We start from the raw sequence: 22101 nt of genomic DNA on the forward strand, positions 1-22101 counted from the left end.
CCCTAAGTTGTGCTCAGGTTGGTGCTTTGTTACTTCACGCAGTCTCAGCTCAAATTCCCCATGATATGTGTGGTTGCTTGAAATAAAAGTGAAATCTGTTTGTGGTCAGCCTAAGTTGATGACGGTTCACCAGTTCCACGACATCTGGCATGGGAATGATCACCAGCGGACTTCTGTTTCAGGTTCAGCCACTTGCGAGCTGATTTTATTCTATTGCATCATCATACAACCTTCATACAGAGTACTTGTATCTAGAAAGACCATGTTATTCTAAGCGATTTAAACTAAGGTATTTTATTTGTTTTACTAGGTAAAGCCCATTGAGCTATAAAGCACTTTTCCAGAAGCGACCTGGCCACAATGATGGCCTAATAAAGTGGCTTATCACGTGGAAATTTCTAGCAGCCAAATACTCTAAAACGCATGTTTCTAAATGTGGAGCGAAAACCTGGAGGATCCAGAGAAAAATCCGTGTGACCACTGGGAGAACATGCAAACTCCAAATATACGGCAGGCATCAGGGTCGGGATCGAACCCACGACAACCCTGTATACCAGGCGAGGTAGTTAACATCTCGCCACCGTGGCGCTCTGATAGTCATGGTGTTTATCTTTGTTATCTAGGGCTGAATATGTTGGAGGGGATAAAAGCATGCGTAACACATTAAGGTGTTTGTAACTCGGGACAGTGTAATATTTACTCCAGTCCTTTTAAACATTTACACATTCAATGTACCACGTTATTAAATGCCATGCAACGTATTCTCCACGACGTGTTTTCACTGGACACGTAACACACAAGCCAGGCATTGACAACAGAAGTCAAGGTACCCCACGATTGACCTGCAGGTAAGGCCAAACAGTCACTGATTTAGGTGCGATGTATATAATAATTGTATTGGTATGCATGTGCATTATACATCATGTGTAACATTCCAGTGGAATTGCAACTGTTATAAACATACGTACATTGTGTTGTTGCATTTATACCCGCTTATAAGCTGTTAGGTGCATATTCTTGGTTCTTTCGGTAAAGTCACGTAGAAAGGAAACAATGTATGGTATACATTGTTAGGTGTATGTTGTGTGTAATGATGTAAAGTATTTGAGTACAAGATTATGAACAATATACAGACGTTCTAAATTTTCACGCCACCATGATTTTTACGTTTTGGTTAAAGCAATTCAAATGTACAGTTTGTTTTAATTGTACAGCACAATATGGTATACATTATTCTTAACTTGTGGCTATGTCGAGTTAATGTAGCCTCTATAGTACTAATTCATTGATTCCTGATAATTGTACAAATATAATGCAAATCCATGTATATATGTTGCATCTCTTGAAGAAGAGTAACTGTATACGTTTATTTCTTGTATGACTATGCGTATTCCCATCACTTGATCTGCATCCACTAATTTGCTTCCATCACATGTCACGTACATTTAAAAAAAAACAAGCAATGAGCATCAACATATCAGTCCTAACAAGAATGATCTTCGAAGCCAGAAGTCCCATTATTACGTGCTGTCAGCAGCTCGGATTGTGTCCTGCACCTGACATCTTCTAACACGCACTGCTGTGTCCTGTCATTTAATGGAAAACATGTTTACGTGATGCAATACCATTAAAAAGTAATTACATTAAATGAATCCATGCATGTAAACTCGATGTAAAACTGTTAGTTTGGAAAATGTTTTGACCGTATATTTTAATCTTACATTTTTTTACTGCATATAACAGTGTAACATTTTTTTTGGTTCCGGGGTAGTAAGTGTTATTTCCTAATTGCTTATGCCTCAAAAGTACAGAAAATGGCTATTATTCCCCACAAACTTTGCTTTCGTGACCAGGACATTGATATCTAGAAATTTACCTATTTTCCAGAACATTTCAGATAGATTCAGTGCTGAGTAAACTTGGAGGAACTTCTAAAACATTCTCGAACTTTCCAGTAATATAAATAGTAGTATAAATACAGGGGCCTTAAGCCCACCAGTTCAGTTTAGTTCCAGCTGCCTAAGTGGATACAATTCTGCATTTTTATGATATGGCATCAAGAGGCTGCAAGCATCCGGCAGACGCATTTTGCTAAGTCTGCGGCCAATTTATCAAGACAAGAGCGACAAATTACTCTGTGGAAGCATCTGTTAAGATGTGTGAGGCCTACAAGGCATATTTCGGCATGCCTGTCGGGGATCAAGACAAACCCTAGGCACCTCATTTCACCTGCGAGCAATGCAAAAAAAACTCTGGAAGGTAAAATGGGCAATTATTGCTTGGAATTTTATGTGATGAAATTTGTTAAAATTTGTACAATTGGAAAAGTTTTGAATTTTAAAATGTTTTACAATTTTCAATATTATTGAAAAAAGATATCATATATGAAAACTGTTGTGAGAATCTCTTTCACATTAGTCGTGGGTGAAATAAATGTATTTTTGTAGGATGGTACAGAGGGGAAAAGAGAGCCATGAAGTTCGCTATCCCAATAATTTGGCGGGAACCCACTGACCACTCAAGCAACTGCTACTTCTGCATGGTGGACCCTTACAAACGTCGTGCCTTCCTGGGCAATCACATGGTCGAAAACTATGTGGAGCTAGTTGAGACTCTGGTGAAGAACTACAGCATTGGAAAGATGTTCTAAATCGAACTAAACATTAAACTAATTTCAATGGTACAGTATATTTTTCAAGTAGTGGTACCCGAAACTTTCGCAGCTCTTATAAATTCCCTTTTCACACCATCAATAGGTAAACTCCCCACCCCCCCCCGCGCAAAACGGCAAGTCCACCGGCACGTACACCACCTCTTTTCTAAAGTCGGCCAATCAAATGCTAATTTTTATGCTAATTCCTTTGTCAAGGCACCTTGTTTGCTCGCACACAGCTTAAAGGTCGCTTGTGTTGTGGCCGAAACGTCGTGATTTTTTGTTGTTTTATTTTTTACCTACGTGACTTTACCGAATAGAACCAAAGAGTATATAAGTCTGCCTCAGAATGTATTTAAAATCAATAGTACTGCACAGTGAAACTTAATTGTCTTATCCGCAACCATATCCGATCTTCCTATTATACAGAGCCCCACATTGTTCCACAAAACACTCCTATGGCTCGTATTTATTAGCCAAACAAATCGGAAAGTGATCTCCAGGAAGCATTGAAAATTTCACATTGCCTGTAAATCGTGACGGATACTAGGAGGTGCAAGGGAAATCCTTCCCATGATCCGTGTTTCTGATTGATATCGCGTATGAGCCAACACCAGGTTTCACCTGCTCACGGCAGTAACAGGCGGATTGCTCTTCGTTTTAGTGACGGTCTCTGGGCAATGCGCCAAAAGGCCAAAACGCCAAGCGACCAGCGACAAACAGCAACAGAGAAGATGTCAGAGTACCGCAGTGGGATAAATAGGAGCAACAGTGCTGTAATAGGTTTCGTGAATTCGGCAAAGAAGAAGACGTTAGGAGTCGACACTGGTGAAGGAGGACTTGAGTGAAGTTCATGGTGTTAGCAATGGAAGGTTGATCAGGAGGCTGGGGTGATTCGCTGAGTGCCGAATCATCAATCAACCTCACCGCTTGACTGCAGATTTGCTGATAGGTGAATTTCATAGCGAAACGAGGCATTAACGCCAAGAAAACGATGGCATTGCACTTCTGTGCCGCTTGTTTCACATCCGGGGATTGTGCCAACAATTCACATCTCGTGATTTAGCTTCAGGAAACAGAAAAATAAGCGGGCTAACTAAAAGCATAGCCACCGAATAAAATAATAAAATAACATCATCATCATCATACCGACCCAACCAAAGTTATTTCAAACAGTGCCCTCCCTGTATTGCTGTTATGAAAGTTGACCGGAGTAGGTGCCAGGGGGTCTGGTAAGTGGCGGTGTGTGGCGAACCCGCCGGTGCCAGCCCATTTCGGGGGCTTTCCGCAGTAAATAACATTCCTCCTCCTCCCCCTCTCAACGTTAGAACACCACGAGTTAGTAGTAATGTCACGCACAGACTGACACATGCCGTGAGATGGGCTAAACGTCGAACAACGATGGAGCGAGACGCGATATTACTCATCGCGATATTACTCATCGCGATATGACTCATCGGCTCGTTGCGTTCGCTGCATTGCGGACCACACAGAGTTACCTCGGCACGAGTTGGGGGCGCCCCCCGCGCTACTTGGGGGGGGGGCCGCGCTACTTGTGGGGGCACCCCCTGCACTACTTGGGGGGGCACCCCCTGCGCTACTTGGGGGCGCCCCCCGCGCTACTTGGGGGGGCACCCCCTGCCCTACTTGGGGGGGGGGGCCCTGCGCTACTTGGGGGGGCACCCCCTGCACTACTTGGGGGGGGGGCCCTGCGCTACTTGGGGGGGCACCCCCTGCACTACTTGGGGGGGGGACCTGAAGTCTCCCCGCGCTCGGCCTCGAGACGCCGGCACAGCGCCGCAAGTGGCCAAAGAGCGACACGTCGGGGGCTGTCGTCGTGGTGGTAGTGGTGTTGGTGGTGTTGTTGTTGTGGCGAGTCTCGGAGCTGTCGACAACATCGACTCTGTGTGTGTGTCGGGGGCTGTTGCGGTCCGGTGCCTCAGCCCGCAGTAAGCAGCCGACTCTGACACCCTGCGCCGTCTTTAAACAGCCGCTTCGCGTAGAAGGAAGGGCACCAGCATGGCTGAGCAGGGGAAAGACTCCACCACGACCACAACAGTCGCCATTATAGGGAGGTAAGACGTGTTTGATTCCTACCACACAACTCCCGTGCTCCCATTAGCGACGAAGAATAACTTCACTACACATGGACTGCACCCAGACATGCCGCGTGGTCCACACGTGCATACACACAGGCACGTGCACGTGGACAACTCTCGTTTTTGGTCAACTCGCGGGTTGATGCACGGGGGCCTCACCACGCCCGTGGGCGGCATCCTTTGACCATACTTCACCGCGCTGGTCAATGCGGGTCGGCGAAGGCGGGGAACGTCGTAAGGCGAACAGTTGTGTACAACAATTGATGGTGTTGCATTGCTGCGCGCAAACCACGCAGCCTGCAAGCACCTGGTTACTGCTGCACGGTGGCCGACCGCCTACCCACCCACGAGCACGATCCAGGCTCGGCCCTGCTGAGCTTGCGACGTGAGTGCTGGGGCCGTCGGTCGCCACGTGCTGCTGCACTGTAAACGCACGTGCTGCTGCACTGTAAACGCACGTGCTGCTGCACTACAAACGCACGTGCTGCTGCACTGTACCGCCACGTGCCGATTGCCAACTTTGCCGAACTCTCAAAACCATCATCACCTGAGAATGTTCACGCAATTACAACAATTAGTGACGCGGTGTGTTGTGGTAATTCCCGGTGAACAATGCTACGCAGGCAATCGCCAGGTTGAGTCAATAACCAGCTGTGTTGACCGCGCCGTTCGTGAACTCTAAACAAAGTACTGTCGTGCAAATATCAAACAAAATTAATGTAGTGCGAGGGGGAAAATTTGTTTTCCAAGTTCAATATCGACGAGCGGTATACTTTGGGTGCCATGCGGTTACTGGAGTGCAGATCTTGAATAAAGGAACTCTGTTATAGTGTATAGTACTGTCTGTCTATTAGGATTTAAGTGTGCCACATTCTTATAAAGTGTTATACTTCACATTGTATCGATATGAACATAATGTAATGTAGGTACTGCAGTGCAATGCAATGTACTGCACTGTATACAGGGCCGAATATACTCCAGTATTTGACGGTAAAACTAAACAAAAAAACAGTAAATATTACCACAGTAAAGTTACTGTCTAGCATTGCCTTTAGTAAGTAGGAGGCTGGTCAGTGTCATGCATAGGTCGGTTCGAAACTACAAACTGTTGTCCATCCAGCAGTGGAATAAGATACTATATCATGTACACAATGACAATTACTATCTGATGCGCTACCTCTTGTGTAGCCAGATTAACTATGAGAAATCCCCTACAGGGAGAGGGCCTCCCCAAGCCCTTGCGGGCCATGAGGAATATTTGACCATACTTCACCACTCTGGTCAGTGCAGGTCGGTGAAGGTGTGGGAGCGGGTTGCAGGCCACCAATGGTTGCAACCTGTTTGTGGTGCACAGTGCGCGCCCATCCGAGCACTAACCAGGCTCGTGGCCGGCTTAGCTTACGAATTGTAACGAGACCTGGGTGACATTCAGGCCGACTCTGTCACTGGCGATGTACAAAGACCAGACAAAGATCCCCCGTGTAGCCGAAACAGACTGTTGGGGCAAGTGCTATTAGCGAGCACCTATTAAGGCCGGCACGGCACACGAGGGGGTGGGTGACCAGCACCACGCCCGACCGCCTTTGTCTCCCTGGTGGTGATGTTTACCGCACACCGCACCAGGTACTCATTTGAAGCTCAGTAGACCCAGGGGAGGCCCAGGACCGGTTCAGATAATCGCCAACCGTGTTGGTGGCCGTGAGTGGGACTCGAACTCGGGTCAACGGGTTCGCAGCGTAGCGCTAACCACTGCGCCACCGCTCCCCACGTACATCACGGAGACCACGAGTCCACAAATAAAATAACAAAACCAGCCATTGTTTTTTCAAATTTGGCCAACAACTTTATTTTAACGAAGTGTGAATACGAGACATTGGTCCTTAATAAAGAACGTCATGAAGCAGCAGTCCTTAATGAGCCGCAGGTAGCCGACCACTGCCAATAGTAAACTGGACCCCCATGGTGAACTGGACCCCCATGGTGAACTGGACCCCCATGGTGAACTGGACCCCCATGGTAAACTGGACTCCCATGGTAAACTGGACTTCCATGGTGAACTGGACTTCCTGGTAAACTGGACTCCCATGGTGAAGTGGACTCCCATGGTAAACTGGACTCCCATGGTGAACTGGACTCCCACGGTAAACTGGACTCTCTCTATGGTGAACTGGACTCCCACGGTGAACTGGACTTCCATGGTAAACTGGACTCCCATGGTGAACTGGACTCCCACGGTAAACTGGACTCTCTCTATGGTGAACTGGACTCCCACGGTGAACTGGACTTCCACGGTGAACTGGACTCCCACGGTGAACTGGACTCCCACGGTGAACTGGACCCCCATGGTGAACTGGACTCCCATGGTGAAGTGGACTCCCATGGTGAAGTGGACTCCCATGGTGAACTGGACCCCCATGGTGAACTGGACTTCCATGGTGAAGTGGACTCCCATGGTGAACTGGACCCCCATGGTGAACTGGACTCCCACGGTGAAGTGGACTCCCATGGTGAACTGGACCCCCATGGTGAACTGGACTTCCATGGTGAACTGGACCCCCATGGTAAACTGGACCCCCATGGTAAACTGGACCCCCATGTTGAACTGGACCCCCATGTTGAACTGGACCCCCATGTTGAACTGGACTCCCATGGTAAACTGGACTCCCATGGTGAACTGGACTCCCATGGTGAACTGGACTCTCACAGTCAGGGGTCGGCAATTAAAATAACAAGAATTTTTTTTTCGATTTCGGTAAAATACGCATTATTTAAGGGGCACAATGCAGCCTTTAAAAAGCCACTGGGTGCCCCTTGCTCAATACACTGCAGTGTTGGACTAAGGAAGTCTATAAACAGTCGGTGTCACACACCGTACACTCCTATTTTCTATTCTGAAATTATCTGCCACTGATGCCGCACGTGACATGTATCTGTCGCTGTTTGTGACTCGCCAGATGTCGGTGCATGGTCATTTAGCACATAGGTCAGACATCAAAGATCCTCCGTATAGCCTGTAACAGACTGTTGGGGCAAGTGCTGCTAGCGAGCACCAATGAAGGCCGGCACAGCACACGAGGGGGTGGGTGGCCAGCACCACGCCCGGCCGCCTTTGTCTCCCCAGTGGCGAAGTTTACACACGGCACCAGGTACTCATTTGAGGCCGAGTCACCCTAAGGGAGGCCCAGGACCAGTTTAGATACTCATCACCGCTGTTGGCCGTGAGCGGGAATCTAACTCGGGTTTGGCGGGTTTGTAGCGCAGCGTAGCGCTAACTGTTGACCTATGTGCAAAATGGATGGGCATTTAGCACATAGGTCAGACATCGCCCCTTGTTACACGGCTATGTGGTCTTGTACTAGCGTTTGTCTCTCACTCAATCACTCGGCATGAGCCTGATTTTGTCAGATCTCATGAGCTGAGTAAGGTTGAGCCTGGATAGTGCTTGGATGGGTGATCGCCATCCACAGACAGCTTGTCAAAGTGCTTTGAGGCTACGTGCTCGGCAACAGAAGGGAGCGTAGATAAATCCACTGCTCCATTGGACTTCTTTGCTCTCACGTTTGTGCTGTTTGACCTCACCAACCCACACTGTCCAGCGTGGTGAAGTATGGTCATGATTACCCACACGGCACGGGGGAAACCCTCATCCAGCAACTCATTTGTATAAAATATGAATGAACTTGCATTGTTGGATGTGTATGGAAATTACAGTGCTTTTGGGTTAAACTCTTGACTGATGAAGACACTTGTGGTTGGTGAAATATTAAGAGTAAACTATTATTAGTACCAGCATTACATTGCATTAGCATTGCCTCATAAGTGCATTGAAGGAATAGTGTATTCACGCCTGTGCGTATAGAGAAATGACGCTTGTTAAACATGTACTTTAATTTTAACACGAGTGATTTCCTAATTGTGTTCTCTGTTATTTCATGAAGTGGTGGAACGCCCTCGTTCATGCTCGTCGGCAGAGTTTCACATTGCACCAGGGAGAGAGCCGAGAAGCTGACACCTTCAATAAGGCCTCGCGTTACCTGGAGCACGATGCGATACCCCTTCATGCTCAGTCAAGAATGCCACCCTCGGCAATTTAAACCATGTGGTGTTAAATTAAACTTCTAAAGTACATCATACTCTTATAGGCAATGGTGACTCGGCTGAGATCGTCAAATGCACAATACGGGCTTTGTAAGATGAACGTTGAGATTTATAAGAGACTCCTGGTGACCAATAAGGTCTGAGTTGGTCTGTAATAAGGTAGGGCACTGATAAGGGGTTGACAGGTATGGGATATGAACCCAGGACCCAGTGTGCTGACACAAAGTAACTCCCCCCATCCCACGTCTGTGACCAAAGTCGCTTAAACGCACATTCAAAGTGTGTAGTGACAGAAGCATCACAGTCTCCTGGGCACTTTAGCCCACCACACAGGGGCTTTGATATTACCGTGTTAATTTGTATTCATTAAGCTACTGGGCTGTTATTGTGTAACTTATTACTCGAAGGGAGATTTAACATTGACCATTGAGTTTGTAAACACGATGAATTGACAGATAGGGGCCAAGGTAACTTATTTTATCTTGAAGTGTTGGTATTTTTTGCTAATGTGTGCGTGTTTTTTTCAAAGATGACCGTGAACACGTAGTAGCTCTTACATTGCCCAGTCCGCCACTGCTGGCTCAAGGGCCTCCACTGGAGGGAGCTCCTCTAGTGGTCTCCTCTCGGAGGCTTTTGGCCTACTCTTCCACGCTTGCAATGACGCCTTAAAAGAGGTGGGAGTACCCACACACTGCCCCATCACACGGGACCTACCGATCGACGAATTGGCGTTACCAATTCATACCGCTCAGTGGAGGGAGGCGGAGGAATGAGACTTGCCCTCTTGTTTCGCTGCCGCTTCAGGAGTTTTCACCGGTGACCTCTGGGTTGCAGGTCCACGGTGTAAACGGGCACACTGGGGCAGTTACTATCAAATTAAAGAGCTGTATTTGCTCTTTAATATTATCAAAGGCTTATTTTATTTCTACCTACGTGACTTGACCAAAAGAACCAAAGAGTATGGATTCCTGCAGTCACGAAAGCTTCAAATCAAGATTATCAAAGGCTGTTGTTTAACTATAGTGATTTCCCTGTTTACTTTTTAAAACTTTAATTTGTGTTGCGGGCACTGCAAGTTGTGAATGGTAAATCATGCTATGTGAAAGCTTGGTGTTTGTAAATTTCTGTTTAGAGAGGGCCTTTTAATTTTCCACTTTAAATTCACCAATTAGGCATTTATTGCATGTGAAATAACCACTTTTTACACGCTTTCATTTAACTCACTCTGTTGTTGTCGCTGTTGTTGTCATTCTTGTTGTTGTTGTATCCTCAAATGTTGTAACTCAATGTTAACCCACTTCCCAATGTGGTATCGGCTGCAAACTTGGTATACTTATGTCACACTGATGTCAATAACTATATTCTATCATAAAAAATATATATATTTTTAAACATTATTTTTTATATGTTATGTTTCAGCTTGGGTCTAATTGTCCACGGTAAACTGACGTTGGCTGTAATTGCCCACGGTCCCCTTACGTTGTGGCAAGCTTCGGGGCCACTTCCTGGAGTCGTGGTGGAGTTCTTCCATAACTAGTACATTTCATAAAAGCGTGTTTATAAAAAAAGTATTTTTATTAATTTTACTTATACCTTTCACAGTGGCCTTCCATGGGGTTGACATTTGTCATTACCACTCTCAAGACCTCTTGTTGGGTTTTTCCCACCACATTTAGAAACATGCGTTTACATTATTGAGATAATTTTGCTGCTTTGAATTTCCCCGTGATGAGCCACTTCATTGAGCTCTCATTTGTGCCCAGGGTGCCCAGTGGGCTTTACCGGGTAGGATAAAAAAGAGTTTAGTTTAATTCGCATATGCTTTTTAAGTGATTTGTTTACCTTTCCTATCGTGTTTTTGTACTGTTTGTTGTTGTAACGTTCTGACCCGCCCCAACTGGACATCTGTGAAAAAGAGCTTTGTAGCTCATTGGATTCCGATTTAAAGCTTTCGTGACTGCAAGGATTCATCTTCTTTGGTTCTTTCGGTAAAGTCACCACGTAGAATGAGAATAAAATAATAAAATTAAAACAATAAAATTATCATGACGTTTCGGCCACAACACAAGTGGCCTTCTTCAGGTGAAAGGAACAGACCTGTCGGGACGACAGAGCTACAATGTAAGCATTCAGGTGAAAGGAACAAACCTGTCGTCACGACAGGTTTGTTCCTTTCACCTGAAGAAGGCCACTTGTGTTGTGGCCGAAACGTCGTGAGAATATTATTGTTTTAATTTTATTATTTTATTCTCATTCTACGTGACTTTACCGAAAGAACCAAAGAAGACTCATTGGATTCCTCCAGTATAAATACATATTCTGATTCTGATTTTAACGGAGCTTGAGAGCTTAGTTGGAGGGGGGGCGGCTGTCACTCTGTGGACACGTTGCCCGTCTTGATGCGCAAACTCCAGCAAGTTGCGCACTTCAGGTGAGCGGTTGACGTCCAAAGTGAGAACTGCGACCCCCCCGGAGAGAGACGGCGCCGCTCCCACACCCCCCCACCACCCGTGGTCCGTGGATCAAACGGATCACTCGGGACGCCGGTGTACAGCACCAAGAGCAGTCTATGCGTATGCTGTCGCAATCAGCCACACGTTCCTTCGCCGACTGCACGTGATGAATGATGAACTAATGTCTGCCTGCTGCGTGTCGGTGCTGCGTGTCTTACAGCGGGCTCATTGGCCGGAGTTGGGCCATGCTGTTTGCTGCCGCGGGCTTCCCCGTGCGCCTCTACGACTCGCTGCCCGGCGTCGCGGAGAAGGCCCTGCAGGACATCCGGTACCGAGATACTTTCCCCGTAGACACGAGGGGCCATCGCGGTCACAAGAGCAGCACAAATGTCAAGCAGAACGAGGAGCGGGAGTGATCCATGATCGGAGGGGAAAGTCATTGACGAAGGCTTAAGAATGTAGAGTTACCTTTAGAATAAATCAGAATGCACTGGGTTAAGGAATGCCTTCGGAAGATGACCCATTCTAGGACTTTGCCAAGGATGGGGGGGGGTTTGAGAGAGGATGGAATTGTAGAAGATTGTTGGGCTATAGCATTGAAGAATGTGAGTGACAACAGTAGTCTTGAGGGCTAGGGGAACACTACCACAGGCATTGACAAGCACTGGTGACTACACGTTGCTTGGGAGACCCCTCTCAAAGTATTCGACTCCTTTTAAAGCAAACTGGAGTTTTTACTTTGTGTCTGATCAGCAGTCTCAGGCTATTTTTGATGGTAAATGTGGAGGGACTGATTTATTAAGGGGGTGCATTGTCTGCATATTTTGCCACTTGTGTTTTAAATAAGCAAGGCAAATAATAAATGTGTGTAAACATAATGGGCACACACAGATAAATAACTTAAAACAAAGGACAAAACGAAACACGAGTTGGGGAGCAGGGGCGGGACCCACAGTAGCTTACATCTCCATATGACGACGTTAATAGTCTGGTGAAGATGCCGCTGATTCTGTTGATAAGAATTTGTTGTTTTAAAATAACAATTCTGCAGTGGCGAGATGTTAACTACCTCGCCTGGTATACAGGAGACCCTGACACCTGTGTATTTAGAGTTTGCACGCTCTCCCCGTGGTTGCGTGGACTTTTCTCCGGGTCCTCTGGTTTTTCCCTCCATATTTAGAATAAACATCATGCATTTACAGTAATTGGCTGCTATACGTTCCACATGACAAGCCACTGATGAGCTATCACTGGTGGCCAGGTCGCTTCTGAGAAAGAGCTATATAGCTCTTAAATAAAAATATATATTTTTTAAATCCCGCATTTTCTCTCTGTAAAAATAAAGACAAGTTTGGAGACACCGATAGCTTGCGGGAGCTGCCCTCTGGAGGGTATTTTGGCCTCTGCTTGCATGCTGGACAGACTTCTCACATGTTATAACGGTGCGCGTACCACGTTATAACGCTTTGCGTACCACGTTATAACGGTGTGCGTACCACGTTATAACGGTGCGCGTACCACGTTATAACGGTGCGCGTACCACGTTATAACGGTGCGTGTACCACGTTATAACGGTGCGCGTACCACGTTATAACGCTTTGCGTACCACATTATAACGGTGCGCGTACCACGTTATAACGGTGCGCGTACCACGTTATAACGGTGCGTGTACCACGTTATAACGGCGCGCGTACCACGTTATAACGGCGCGCGTACCACGTTATAACGGCGCGCGTACCACGTTATAACGTTGTGCGTACCACATTATAACGGCGCAAGTACATGTTATAACGCGCGTACCACGTTATAACGGTGTGCGTACCACATTATAACACTTTGCGTACCACGTTATAACGGTGCTCTTACCACGTTATAACGGTGCGCTTACCACGTTATAACGGCGCGCGTACCACGTTGTAATGGCGCGCGTACCACGTTGTAACGGTGCACGTACCACATTATAATCAGAATCAGAATCAGAAAGGGTTTTATTCGCCATGTAAGTTCACACCGACACGGAATTTACTTTGGCAGGATGGTGCATACATTCAACATATAGGAATCTAAAATCTTAAATAAGTTTTAAACAAGTCTTACTATAATAAGGGTTAAAAGTCTAACACTAAGGGGCTGAAGTATATAAAATTAAATAAATATCGAATATAAAATAGCTTTAAGATATAATTTAAAAATACAAATAGGGAAACATGGTTAATATCAGCAACGTGTCGTTATGTAGATCAAATGTTAAAAACAGTGTTAGCCCTTGGCCTTGTTTAACAGGCCAGCAGCAGATGGGAAGAAACTGTTTTTATGGCGTGAGGTTTTGGTCCTGATGGACCGAAGCCTTCTGCCGGAGGGGAGTAGCTGAAACAGAGAGTGTCCAGGGTGGGAGAAATCGGCCATAATCTTCCTCGCTCGCCTCATAGACCTTGTCGTGTGCAGGTCCTCGAGGGTCGGTAGATTGCAGGCAATTACCTTCTCAGCAGTGTGGATGATACGCTGCAGTCTGCTCTTGTCCTTGGCAGTGGCAGCAGCGTACCAGACGGTTATGGAGGAGGTGAGGATGGATTCAATGATCGCTGTATAGAATTGCACCATCATTGTCTTTGGCAGGTTGAATTTCTTCAGCTGCCGTAGAAAGTACATCCTCTGTTGTGCTTTCTTGGTGAGGGAGCTGATGTTCAATTCCCACTTGAGGTCCCGGGAGAGAATAGTGCCCAGGAAGCGGAAGGACTCTACAATTTTTACTGGGGAGTCTAACAGGGTGATGGGGGTGAGTGGTGCTGTATTCTTCCTGAAGTCCACAACCATCTCAACTGTCTTTAGAGCATTTAGCTCTAAGTTGTTCTGGCTACACCAGGTCACCAGATTGTCAGCTTCCCACCTATAGTCAGACTCATCCCCACCAGAGATCAGCCCAATGAGGGTGGTGTCATCCGCAAACTTCAATAGTTTGACGGATAGATGATTGGAGGTGCAGCTGTTGGTATACAGGGAGAAGAGCAGAGGGGAAAGGACGCAGCCCTGAGGAGTTCCGGTGCTGATGGACCTGGAGCCAGAGACTTGTGTTCCCAGCTTAACGCACTGCTTCCTGTCAGACAGGAAGTCTGTGATCCATTTACAGGTGGTGTATGGCACGTTCAGCTGGAAGAGCTTGTCCTGAAGCAGGGCAGGGATGATGGTGTTGAAGGCAGAGCTGAAGTCCACAAACAGGATCCTGGCGTAGGATGCTGGGGCGTCCAGATGCTGTAGGGTGAAGTGGAGGGCCATGTTAACTGCATCGTCCACAGACCTGTTGGCTCTGTAGGCAAACTGAAGGGAGTCCAGGAGAGGGTCTGTGATGGCTTTGAGGTGTGCCAGGACCAGGCGCTCAAAAGACTTCATTACCACAGATGTAAGGGCGACCGGTCTGTAATCATTTAGTCCTGTTGGCCTTAGCTTTTTGGGCACAGGGATGATGGTGGAGGACTTGAGACAGGCTGGTACATGGCATGTCTCCAGGGAGGTGTTAAAGATGTTGGTGAACACCGGAGACAGCTGGTCAGCGCAGTGCCTGAGGGTGGCTGGAGAGACAGAGTCCGGCCCGGCTGCTTTGTGTGGATTCTGCCTCTTGAAAAGTCTATTAACTTCTCCCTCCTGAAAGGAGATAGTCGTCTCTGTAGTATTGGTGGGGGATGGGGCCTCTTGGGTTGGAAGGGGTGGTTCAGGACAGTCCAATTGTCTTTCAAATCTACAGTAGAACTCGTTCAGGTCGTTGGCTAGGCGGGAGTCGTTAGTGGTGTGGGGGGCTATGGGTTTGTAGTTGGTGATCTGCCTGAGCCCTCTCCAGACAGAAGCAGCGTCGTTTGTAGAGAACTGGTGTTTTAGTCTCTCTGAGTACAGTCGTTTAGCCTCTCTCACCGCTTTGCTAAACCTGTTCTTCGACTCCTTGAATCTGTCTCTATCTCCACTCCTAAACGCTTCCTCCTTCTCCAACCTCAACCTTCTGAGCTTTGCTGAGAACCAGGGCTTATTGTTGTTAAAGTTCACCCTGGTACGTGTTGGGATACAGCAGTCCTCACAGAAGCTGATGTAGGACGTCACAGCCTCTGTGAGTTCATCTAGACTATTGGTAGCAGTCGTGAACATATCCCAGTCAGTACAGTCTAAGCACGCCCGCAAATCTTCCACAGCCTCACTGGTCCACTGTTTAGATGTCCTCACAGCAGGTTTACAGAGTTTTAGTTTCGGCCTGTATGCAGGAATCAGGTGGACCATGGCATGGTCAGAGTGTCCTAGTGCTGCTCGGGGGACGGCGTGGTAGGCTCTACTGACTGTAGTGTAACAGTGATCCAGAGTGTTCCCTTCTCTGGTTGGGCATTTAATGAATTGTATGTATTTGGGGAGTTCGTGGCTGAGATTACCTTTGTTAAAGTCGCCAAGTACGATAACCAACGAATCTGGATTTGCTCGCTCCACACTCAGAATCTGATCGGCGAGCATGCGTTGGGCCTCTTTAACCTGAGGACAAGGCGGCAAATAAACTCCGACCAAAATGAGCGACGCGAACTCGCGAGGCGAGTAAAACGGTTTACAGGTTATAAAAATTGATTCAAGGAGTGGAGAACAATGTTGCAGAATCACTGTGACATCTACACACCAGCCACTGTTAATGTAAAAACAAATACCACCGCCTTTCGTCTTGCCGGAGAGTGCTATGTCACGATCCGATCTTACAAGATGGAATCCTGCTAGTTGTAGCGAAGTGTCCGGAATCAAATCACACAGCCATGTTTCCGTGAAGCACAATGCAGAAGCTGAAAGAAAGTCTTTGTTTTTTACCATCAGTAGCTGAAGTTCATCCATTTTGTTGTACAGTGAACGTACGTTGGAGAGGAAAAAGCTCGGAAGCACTGTTCGGATCCCGCGTCTGCGTAGCCGTACTAGAGCCCCCGACCGTTTACCCCTTGGGCGGCGTTTCGTTGCTTGAGCAAAGCCTAGCGCGGCATTGACTAGAATGCCTACTAATTCTGCCGCTGGAAGCAGAAAAGTAGGAATTAAATCCACAGGAGTTGTTTCCCTGATATTTAAAAGTTCGTCTCTTGTTAGAGAACTCCGAAAATCTTGGCAAAACACTGAATTGACAGACAAAACAAGACAAAACAGGGCGCACCGACCGGCTGAGGCTACCATCATCAGCGCCATCTTCGCACCAGCACGGGTGTGCTGAACAGCAAGACTCCCTCACCAGCACTGGTGTGTTGAACAGTAGGCCCCTCTCACCAGCATGGGAGTGGTGAACAGCAGGCCCCTCTCACCAACACGGGTGTGATGAACAGTAGGCCTCTCTCACCAGCATGGAAGTGAACAGCAGGCCCCTCTCACCAACACGGGGGTGATGAACAGCACGCCCCTCACACCAGCACGGGTGTGATGAATAGTAGGCCTCTCTCACCAGCACGGGTGTGATGAACAGCAGGCCCCTCTCACCAGCATGGGTGTGTTGAACAGCAGGCCCCTCTCACCAGCACGGGTGTGTTGAACAGCAGGCCCCTCTCACCAGCACGGGTGTGTTGAACAGCAGGCCCCTCTCACCAGCACGGGTGTGCTGAACAGTAGGCCCCTCTCACCAGCACGGGTCTGTTGAACAGCAGGCCCCTCTCACCAGCACGGGTGTGCTGAACAGTAGGCCCCTCAACACGGGTGTGCTGAACAGCAGGCCTCTCTCACCAACACGGGTGTGCTGAACAGTAGGCCCCTCAACAGCAGGCCCCTCTCACCAGCACGGGTGTGCTGAACAGCAGGCCCCTCAACACGGGTGTGCTGAACAGCAGGCCTCTCTCACCAGCACCGGTGTGCTGAACAGCAGGCCCCTCTCACCAACACGGATGTGATGAACAGCAGGCCCCTCTCACCAGCACGGGTGTGCTGAACAGCAGGCCCCTCAACACGTGTGAGCTGAACAGCAGGCCTCTCTCACCAGCACGGGTGTGCTGAACAGCAGGCCCCTCTCACCAGCACGGGTGTGCTGAAAAGCAGGCCCCTCTCACCAGCACGGGTGTGTTGAACAGCAGGCCTCTCTCACCAGCACGGGTGTGCTGAAAAGCAGGCCCCTCTCACCAGCACGGGTGTGTTGAACAGCAGGCCTCTCTCACCAGCAAGGGTGTGCTGAAAAGCAGGCCCCTCTCACCAGCACGGGTGTGTTGAACAGCAGGCCTCTCTCACCAGCAAGGGTGTGCTGAACAGCAGGCCCCTCAACACGGGTGTACTGAACAGCAGGCCTCTCTCACCAGCACGGGTGTGATGAACAGCAGGCCCCAAAACAGCAGGCCTCTCTCACCAGCACGGGTGTGATGAACAGCAGGCCTCTCTCACCAGCACGGGTGTGCTGAAAAGCAGGCCCCTCTCACCAGCACGGGTGTGTTGAACAGCAGGCCTCTCTCACCAGCACGGGTGTGCTGAAAAGCAGGCCCCTCTCACCAGCACGGGTGTGTTGAACAGCAGGCCTCTCTCACCAGCAAGGGTGTGCTGAAAAGCAGGCCCCTCTCACCAGCACGGGTGTGTTGAACAGCAGGCCTCTCTCACCAGCAAGGGTGTGCTGAACAGCAGGCCCCTCAACACGGGTGTACTGAACAGCAGGCCTCTCTCACCAGCACGGGTGTGATGAACAGCAGGCCCCAAAACAGCAGGCCTCTCTCACCAGCACGGGTGTGATGAACAGCAGGCCTCTCTCACCAGCACGAGTGTGTTGAACAGCAAGCCCCTCTCAAGACAAAACAAGACAAAACTGGACAAAACAGGGCGCACCAACCGGCCGAGGCTGCCATCATCGGCGCCATAATGGTGCGCGTACCACGTTATAACGGTGTGCGTACCACGTTATAACAGCGCGCGTACCACGTTATAACGGCGCCAGTACCATGTTATAACGGTGCGCGTACCACGTTATAACGGTGCGCGTACCACGTTATAACGGTGCGCGTACCACGTTATAACGGTGTGCGTACCACGTTATAACGGTGTGCGTACCGCGTTATAACGGCGCGCGTACCACGTTATAGCGGTGCGCGTACCACGTTATAGTGGTGCGCGTACCACGTTATAACGGCGCGCGTACCATGTTATAACGCTTAGCGCACCACGTTATAACGGTGCGCGTACCACGTTATAACGGTGCGCGTACCACGTTATAACGGTGCGCGTACCACGTTATAACGCTTAGCGTACCACGTTATAACGGTGCGCGTACCACGTTATAACGGTGCGCGTACCACGTTATAACGCTTAGCGTACCACGTTATAACGGTGCGCGTACCACGTTATAACGGCGCGCGTACCACGTTATAAGGGCGCGAGTACCACGTTATAACGGCGCGCGTACCACGTTATAACGGCGCGCGTACCACGTTATAACGGTGCGCGTACCACGTTATAACGCTTAGCGTACCACGTTATAACGGTGCGCGTACCACGTTATAACGGTGCGCGTACCACGTTATAACGCTTAGCGTACCACGTTATAACGGTGCGCGTACCACGTTATAACGGTGCGCGTACCACGTTATAACGGCGCGCGTACCACGTTATAAGGGCGCGAGTACCACGTTATAACGGCGCGCGTACCACGTTATAACGGCGCGCGTACCACGTTATAACGCTTTGCGTACCACGTTATAACGGTGCGCGTACCACGTTACAAGGCTTTGCGTACCACGTTATAACGGTGCGCGTACCACGTTATAACGCTTTGCGTACCACGTTATAACGGTGCGCGTACCACGTTACAAGGCTTTGCGTACCACGTTATAACGGTGCGCGTACCACGTTATAACAGCGCGCGTACCACGTTATAACGGCGCGCGTACCACGTTATAACGGTGTGCGTACCACGTTATAACGGTGTGCGTACCACATAACGGTGCGCGTACCACGTTATAACGCTTTGCGTACCACGTTATAACGACGCGCGTACCACATTATAACAGCGCGTACCACGTTATAACGGTGTGCGTTCCACGTTATACCAGTGTAAGTTCCGCGTTATAACGGTGTGCGTGCCACGTTATAACGGTGCGCGTACCACATTATAACGGTGTGCGTGCCACGTTATAACGGCGCGCGTACCACGTTATAACGGTGTGCGTGCCACGTTGTAACGGCGCGCGTACCACGTTATAACAGCGCGCGTACCACGTTATAACGGTGTGCGTACCACATTATAACAGCGCGCGTACCACGTTATAACGGTGCGCGTACCATGTTATAACGGCGCGCGTACCACGTCATAATGGCGCGTTCCGCGTTATAACGGCGCGCGTTCCGCGTTATAACGGTGTGCGCACTATGTTATAACGGTGTGCGTACCACGTTATAACGGTGTGCGTACCACGTTATAACGGCGCGTGTACCATGTTATAACGGCGCGAGTACCACGTTATAACGGTGCGCGTACCACGTTATAACGGTGCGCGTACCACGTTATAACGGTGTGCGTACCACGTTATAACGGTGTGCGCACCACGTTATAACGGTGTGCGTACCACGTTATAACGGTGTGCGCACCACGTTATAACGGTGTGCGTACCACGTTATAACGGCGCGCGTACCACGTTATAACAGCGCGCGTACCACGTTATAACGGCGCGCGTACCACGTTATAACGGTGCGCGTACCACGTTATAACGGCGCGCGTACCACGTTATAACGGCGCGCGTACCACGTTATAACGGTGCGCGTACCACGTTATAACGGTGTGCGTACCACGTTATAACGGTGCGCGTACCACGTTATAACGAGTGCGTACCACGTTATAACGGTGTGCGTACCGCGTTATACCAGTGTAAGTTCCGCGTTGTGCGAAAAGTGTTCCCGAATGTGAGAACGCTGTGATAGCAAACAGGCGTCGAGAGATTCCCCAGGCAAGAGACAATCTTCCCAGCAGGGGGAGCCATCAACACACATTGCAGAAGCTGATGCTGGTTGGAATGAACTGTTGTCTTTAAAACCATGGAACTATAAAGAAATCTCACGACCCTACCACATTCATCATTGTCTGTCTTAGCTACCTGGGGTAACAAACACAGATGCTGATACCAATATAGCAGACGGAGGCGCACTTTGCTTTTTACAGCTCAGCTCGACAAACATTTACACTGACCACCTCTGCACAAACGCTTTATATGCACGCCAAATCCAGTTTTTATTTAATGTAACCAGGCATTGGCTGATTGAGATTCATCATCGATTTTCTGTCAGTTCTTATTGAACTATATCAATAATTGCCTTTACCCAGGAAGCCTTTCTGAGTGCCAGGCCTCATTTTTCAAGAGTCCCTACAAAGTTTTACCAATTTCTTGAATGACTGATAAGCAGGAGGACGATAGCCTACGCGGAAAGAGCCCACGCATACGTGGAGGTAATGGCACTTAAAGCTCCATACAGATTCAAGACTGCCATCTCCTGGCCATTCACAGCCCACGCCCACAGCACCTATCATGATATAGTGTTTCTATAACTGTGAGTTCGCCTCTGTGTTGTCCACTCTGCGCGGTGTAAGCTCCACAGCTTTTGACAATGGCTCATCACGGTGATGTGCGCCTCGCCTCGTAACAATCCACGATTTCTAAGCCAAAGGTGCCCGATTTATGCGCAACTAAGCACGCGTGTCTCGTGCTGCTGCGTCTTCCCGCCAGGGAGAACCTGAAATCCCTCGCGGCATCCGGCTCCCTGCGTGGATCCCTGCCCGTGGACTCTCAGCTCTCTCTCATCCAAGCCGTCGCCGATCTGTCGGAGGCGGTTAGCGGTGTGGATTACGTGCAGGTGGGAGCCTCAACTTCTCTCTCAGTGCACGACTGATTCACACTTAGAGCCGTGCCAAGCCAGCCCAGCACAGCTCAGGAGCTGCTAGGTTTGAGTTTTTTTTCCACCGGAGAAGTTTTTTTTTCCCCGCCACCTCCGAATAGCACGGTTGGCTACGTATGGTGCGAACAGAAGTTCAAACAAACATGCAGAACTTGAGCCGTGCTCGAGTTCTTAAACGCGTGTAAATAACACAGTGACGCCGTGTTTGACTTTTAACGACGTCACCTCTGGCCCTACTTGACCCCGAGCCGGATTCAAATGTTTTTGTGAGGCCAGCGCACCATGATTTGGCTCCGGCTCAGCTCGGCAGATCGACAGTGGAAAACCGTACCACGAGGGCCCCGCCCTGGCCTGGCTCGGGTGTGACAAGGGGCTTTCTCCTCTCTCGTTCCTCTGTTCCCTTCTGTCAGACGCTCGGCGGTCGTGTTGAGATGCTGGGGACATTGGAGCTCCATATCGATGCAGAAGCCTGTCCCTAACGTGGCTCGCGTCTGCCCTTGCAGGAGTGCATCCCCGAGGACCTGAGCATGAAGGAGGAGCTGTACCGGCAGCTGGACCCGCTCCTGGGGCCCCGCACGGTGCTCGCGAGCTCCACCTCATGCCTGCTGCCCTCGGCCCTCTTCGCCCAGCGACGATACCCGGCCAACTGCCTCGTCTGCCACCCCGTGAGGGACTCGCCAGGGTCGTGCCGGCGTGTCGTGGTTCAAGCTTACCTCTCACTCAGGAATATGCGTAGCAAATCGTCGCCACCGCCCCCCTCTGTGTACCGTGAAAGCTTGGCAGGACCCTCCTGAAAAATAGCCATGAGACTGGAGGCATCTCCTGGGTGAACGGCCGTAGACGTGATCGTGATTTCCCATTAATATTGCACGTTAGCAGCATCATCGTCGTCGTCATAAATGGCGTCGTCGTCACCAATGCCTCCGTCGTCGTTTCACAAGCAGTGTAAACATCG

The 22101-nt window shown here is 49.1% G+C and overlaps 1 protein-coding gene across 2 annotated transcripts in view; it reads left to right on the forward strand.

Annotated features, from left to right (window-relative positions):
* Window positions 1-585: 585 nt before the first annotated feature.
* Window positions 586-22101, forward strand: part of CRYL1 (crystallin lambda 1) — a 38184-nt gene continuing 16668 nt past the window's right edge. The window contains exons 1-5 of one of the 2 annotated variants that reach the window (XM_032972538.2): window positions 741-848; window positions 4597-4728; window positions 11524-11631; window positions 20978-21104; window positions 21650-21811. In XM_032972538.2, the coding sequence (XP_032828429.2) occupies window positions 4673-4728; window positions 11524-11631; window positions 20978-21104; window positions 21650-21811 (453 nt within the window). In that variant the 5' untranslated portion in view covers window positions 741-848; window positions 4597-4672. Of the gene's footprint in view, window positions 849-4596; window positions 4729-11523; window positions 11632-20977; window positions 21105-21649; window positions 21812-22101 lie in introns of both variants that reach the window. The other variant, XM_076074685.1, reaches the window with a different exon arrangement.

The sequence above is a fragment of the Petromyzon marinus genome, chromosome 49, assembly GCF_048934315.1.
Source record: "Petromyzon marinus isolate PM22_M1 ecotype Great Lakes invasive population chromosome 49, UKy_Petmar_22M1.pri1.0, whole genome shotgun sequence".
In the NCBI taxonomy this organism is placed as follows: Eukaryota; Metazoa; Chordata; class Hyperoartia; order Petromyzontiformes; family Petromyzontidae; genus Petromyzon; species Petromyzon marinus.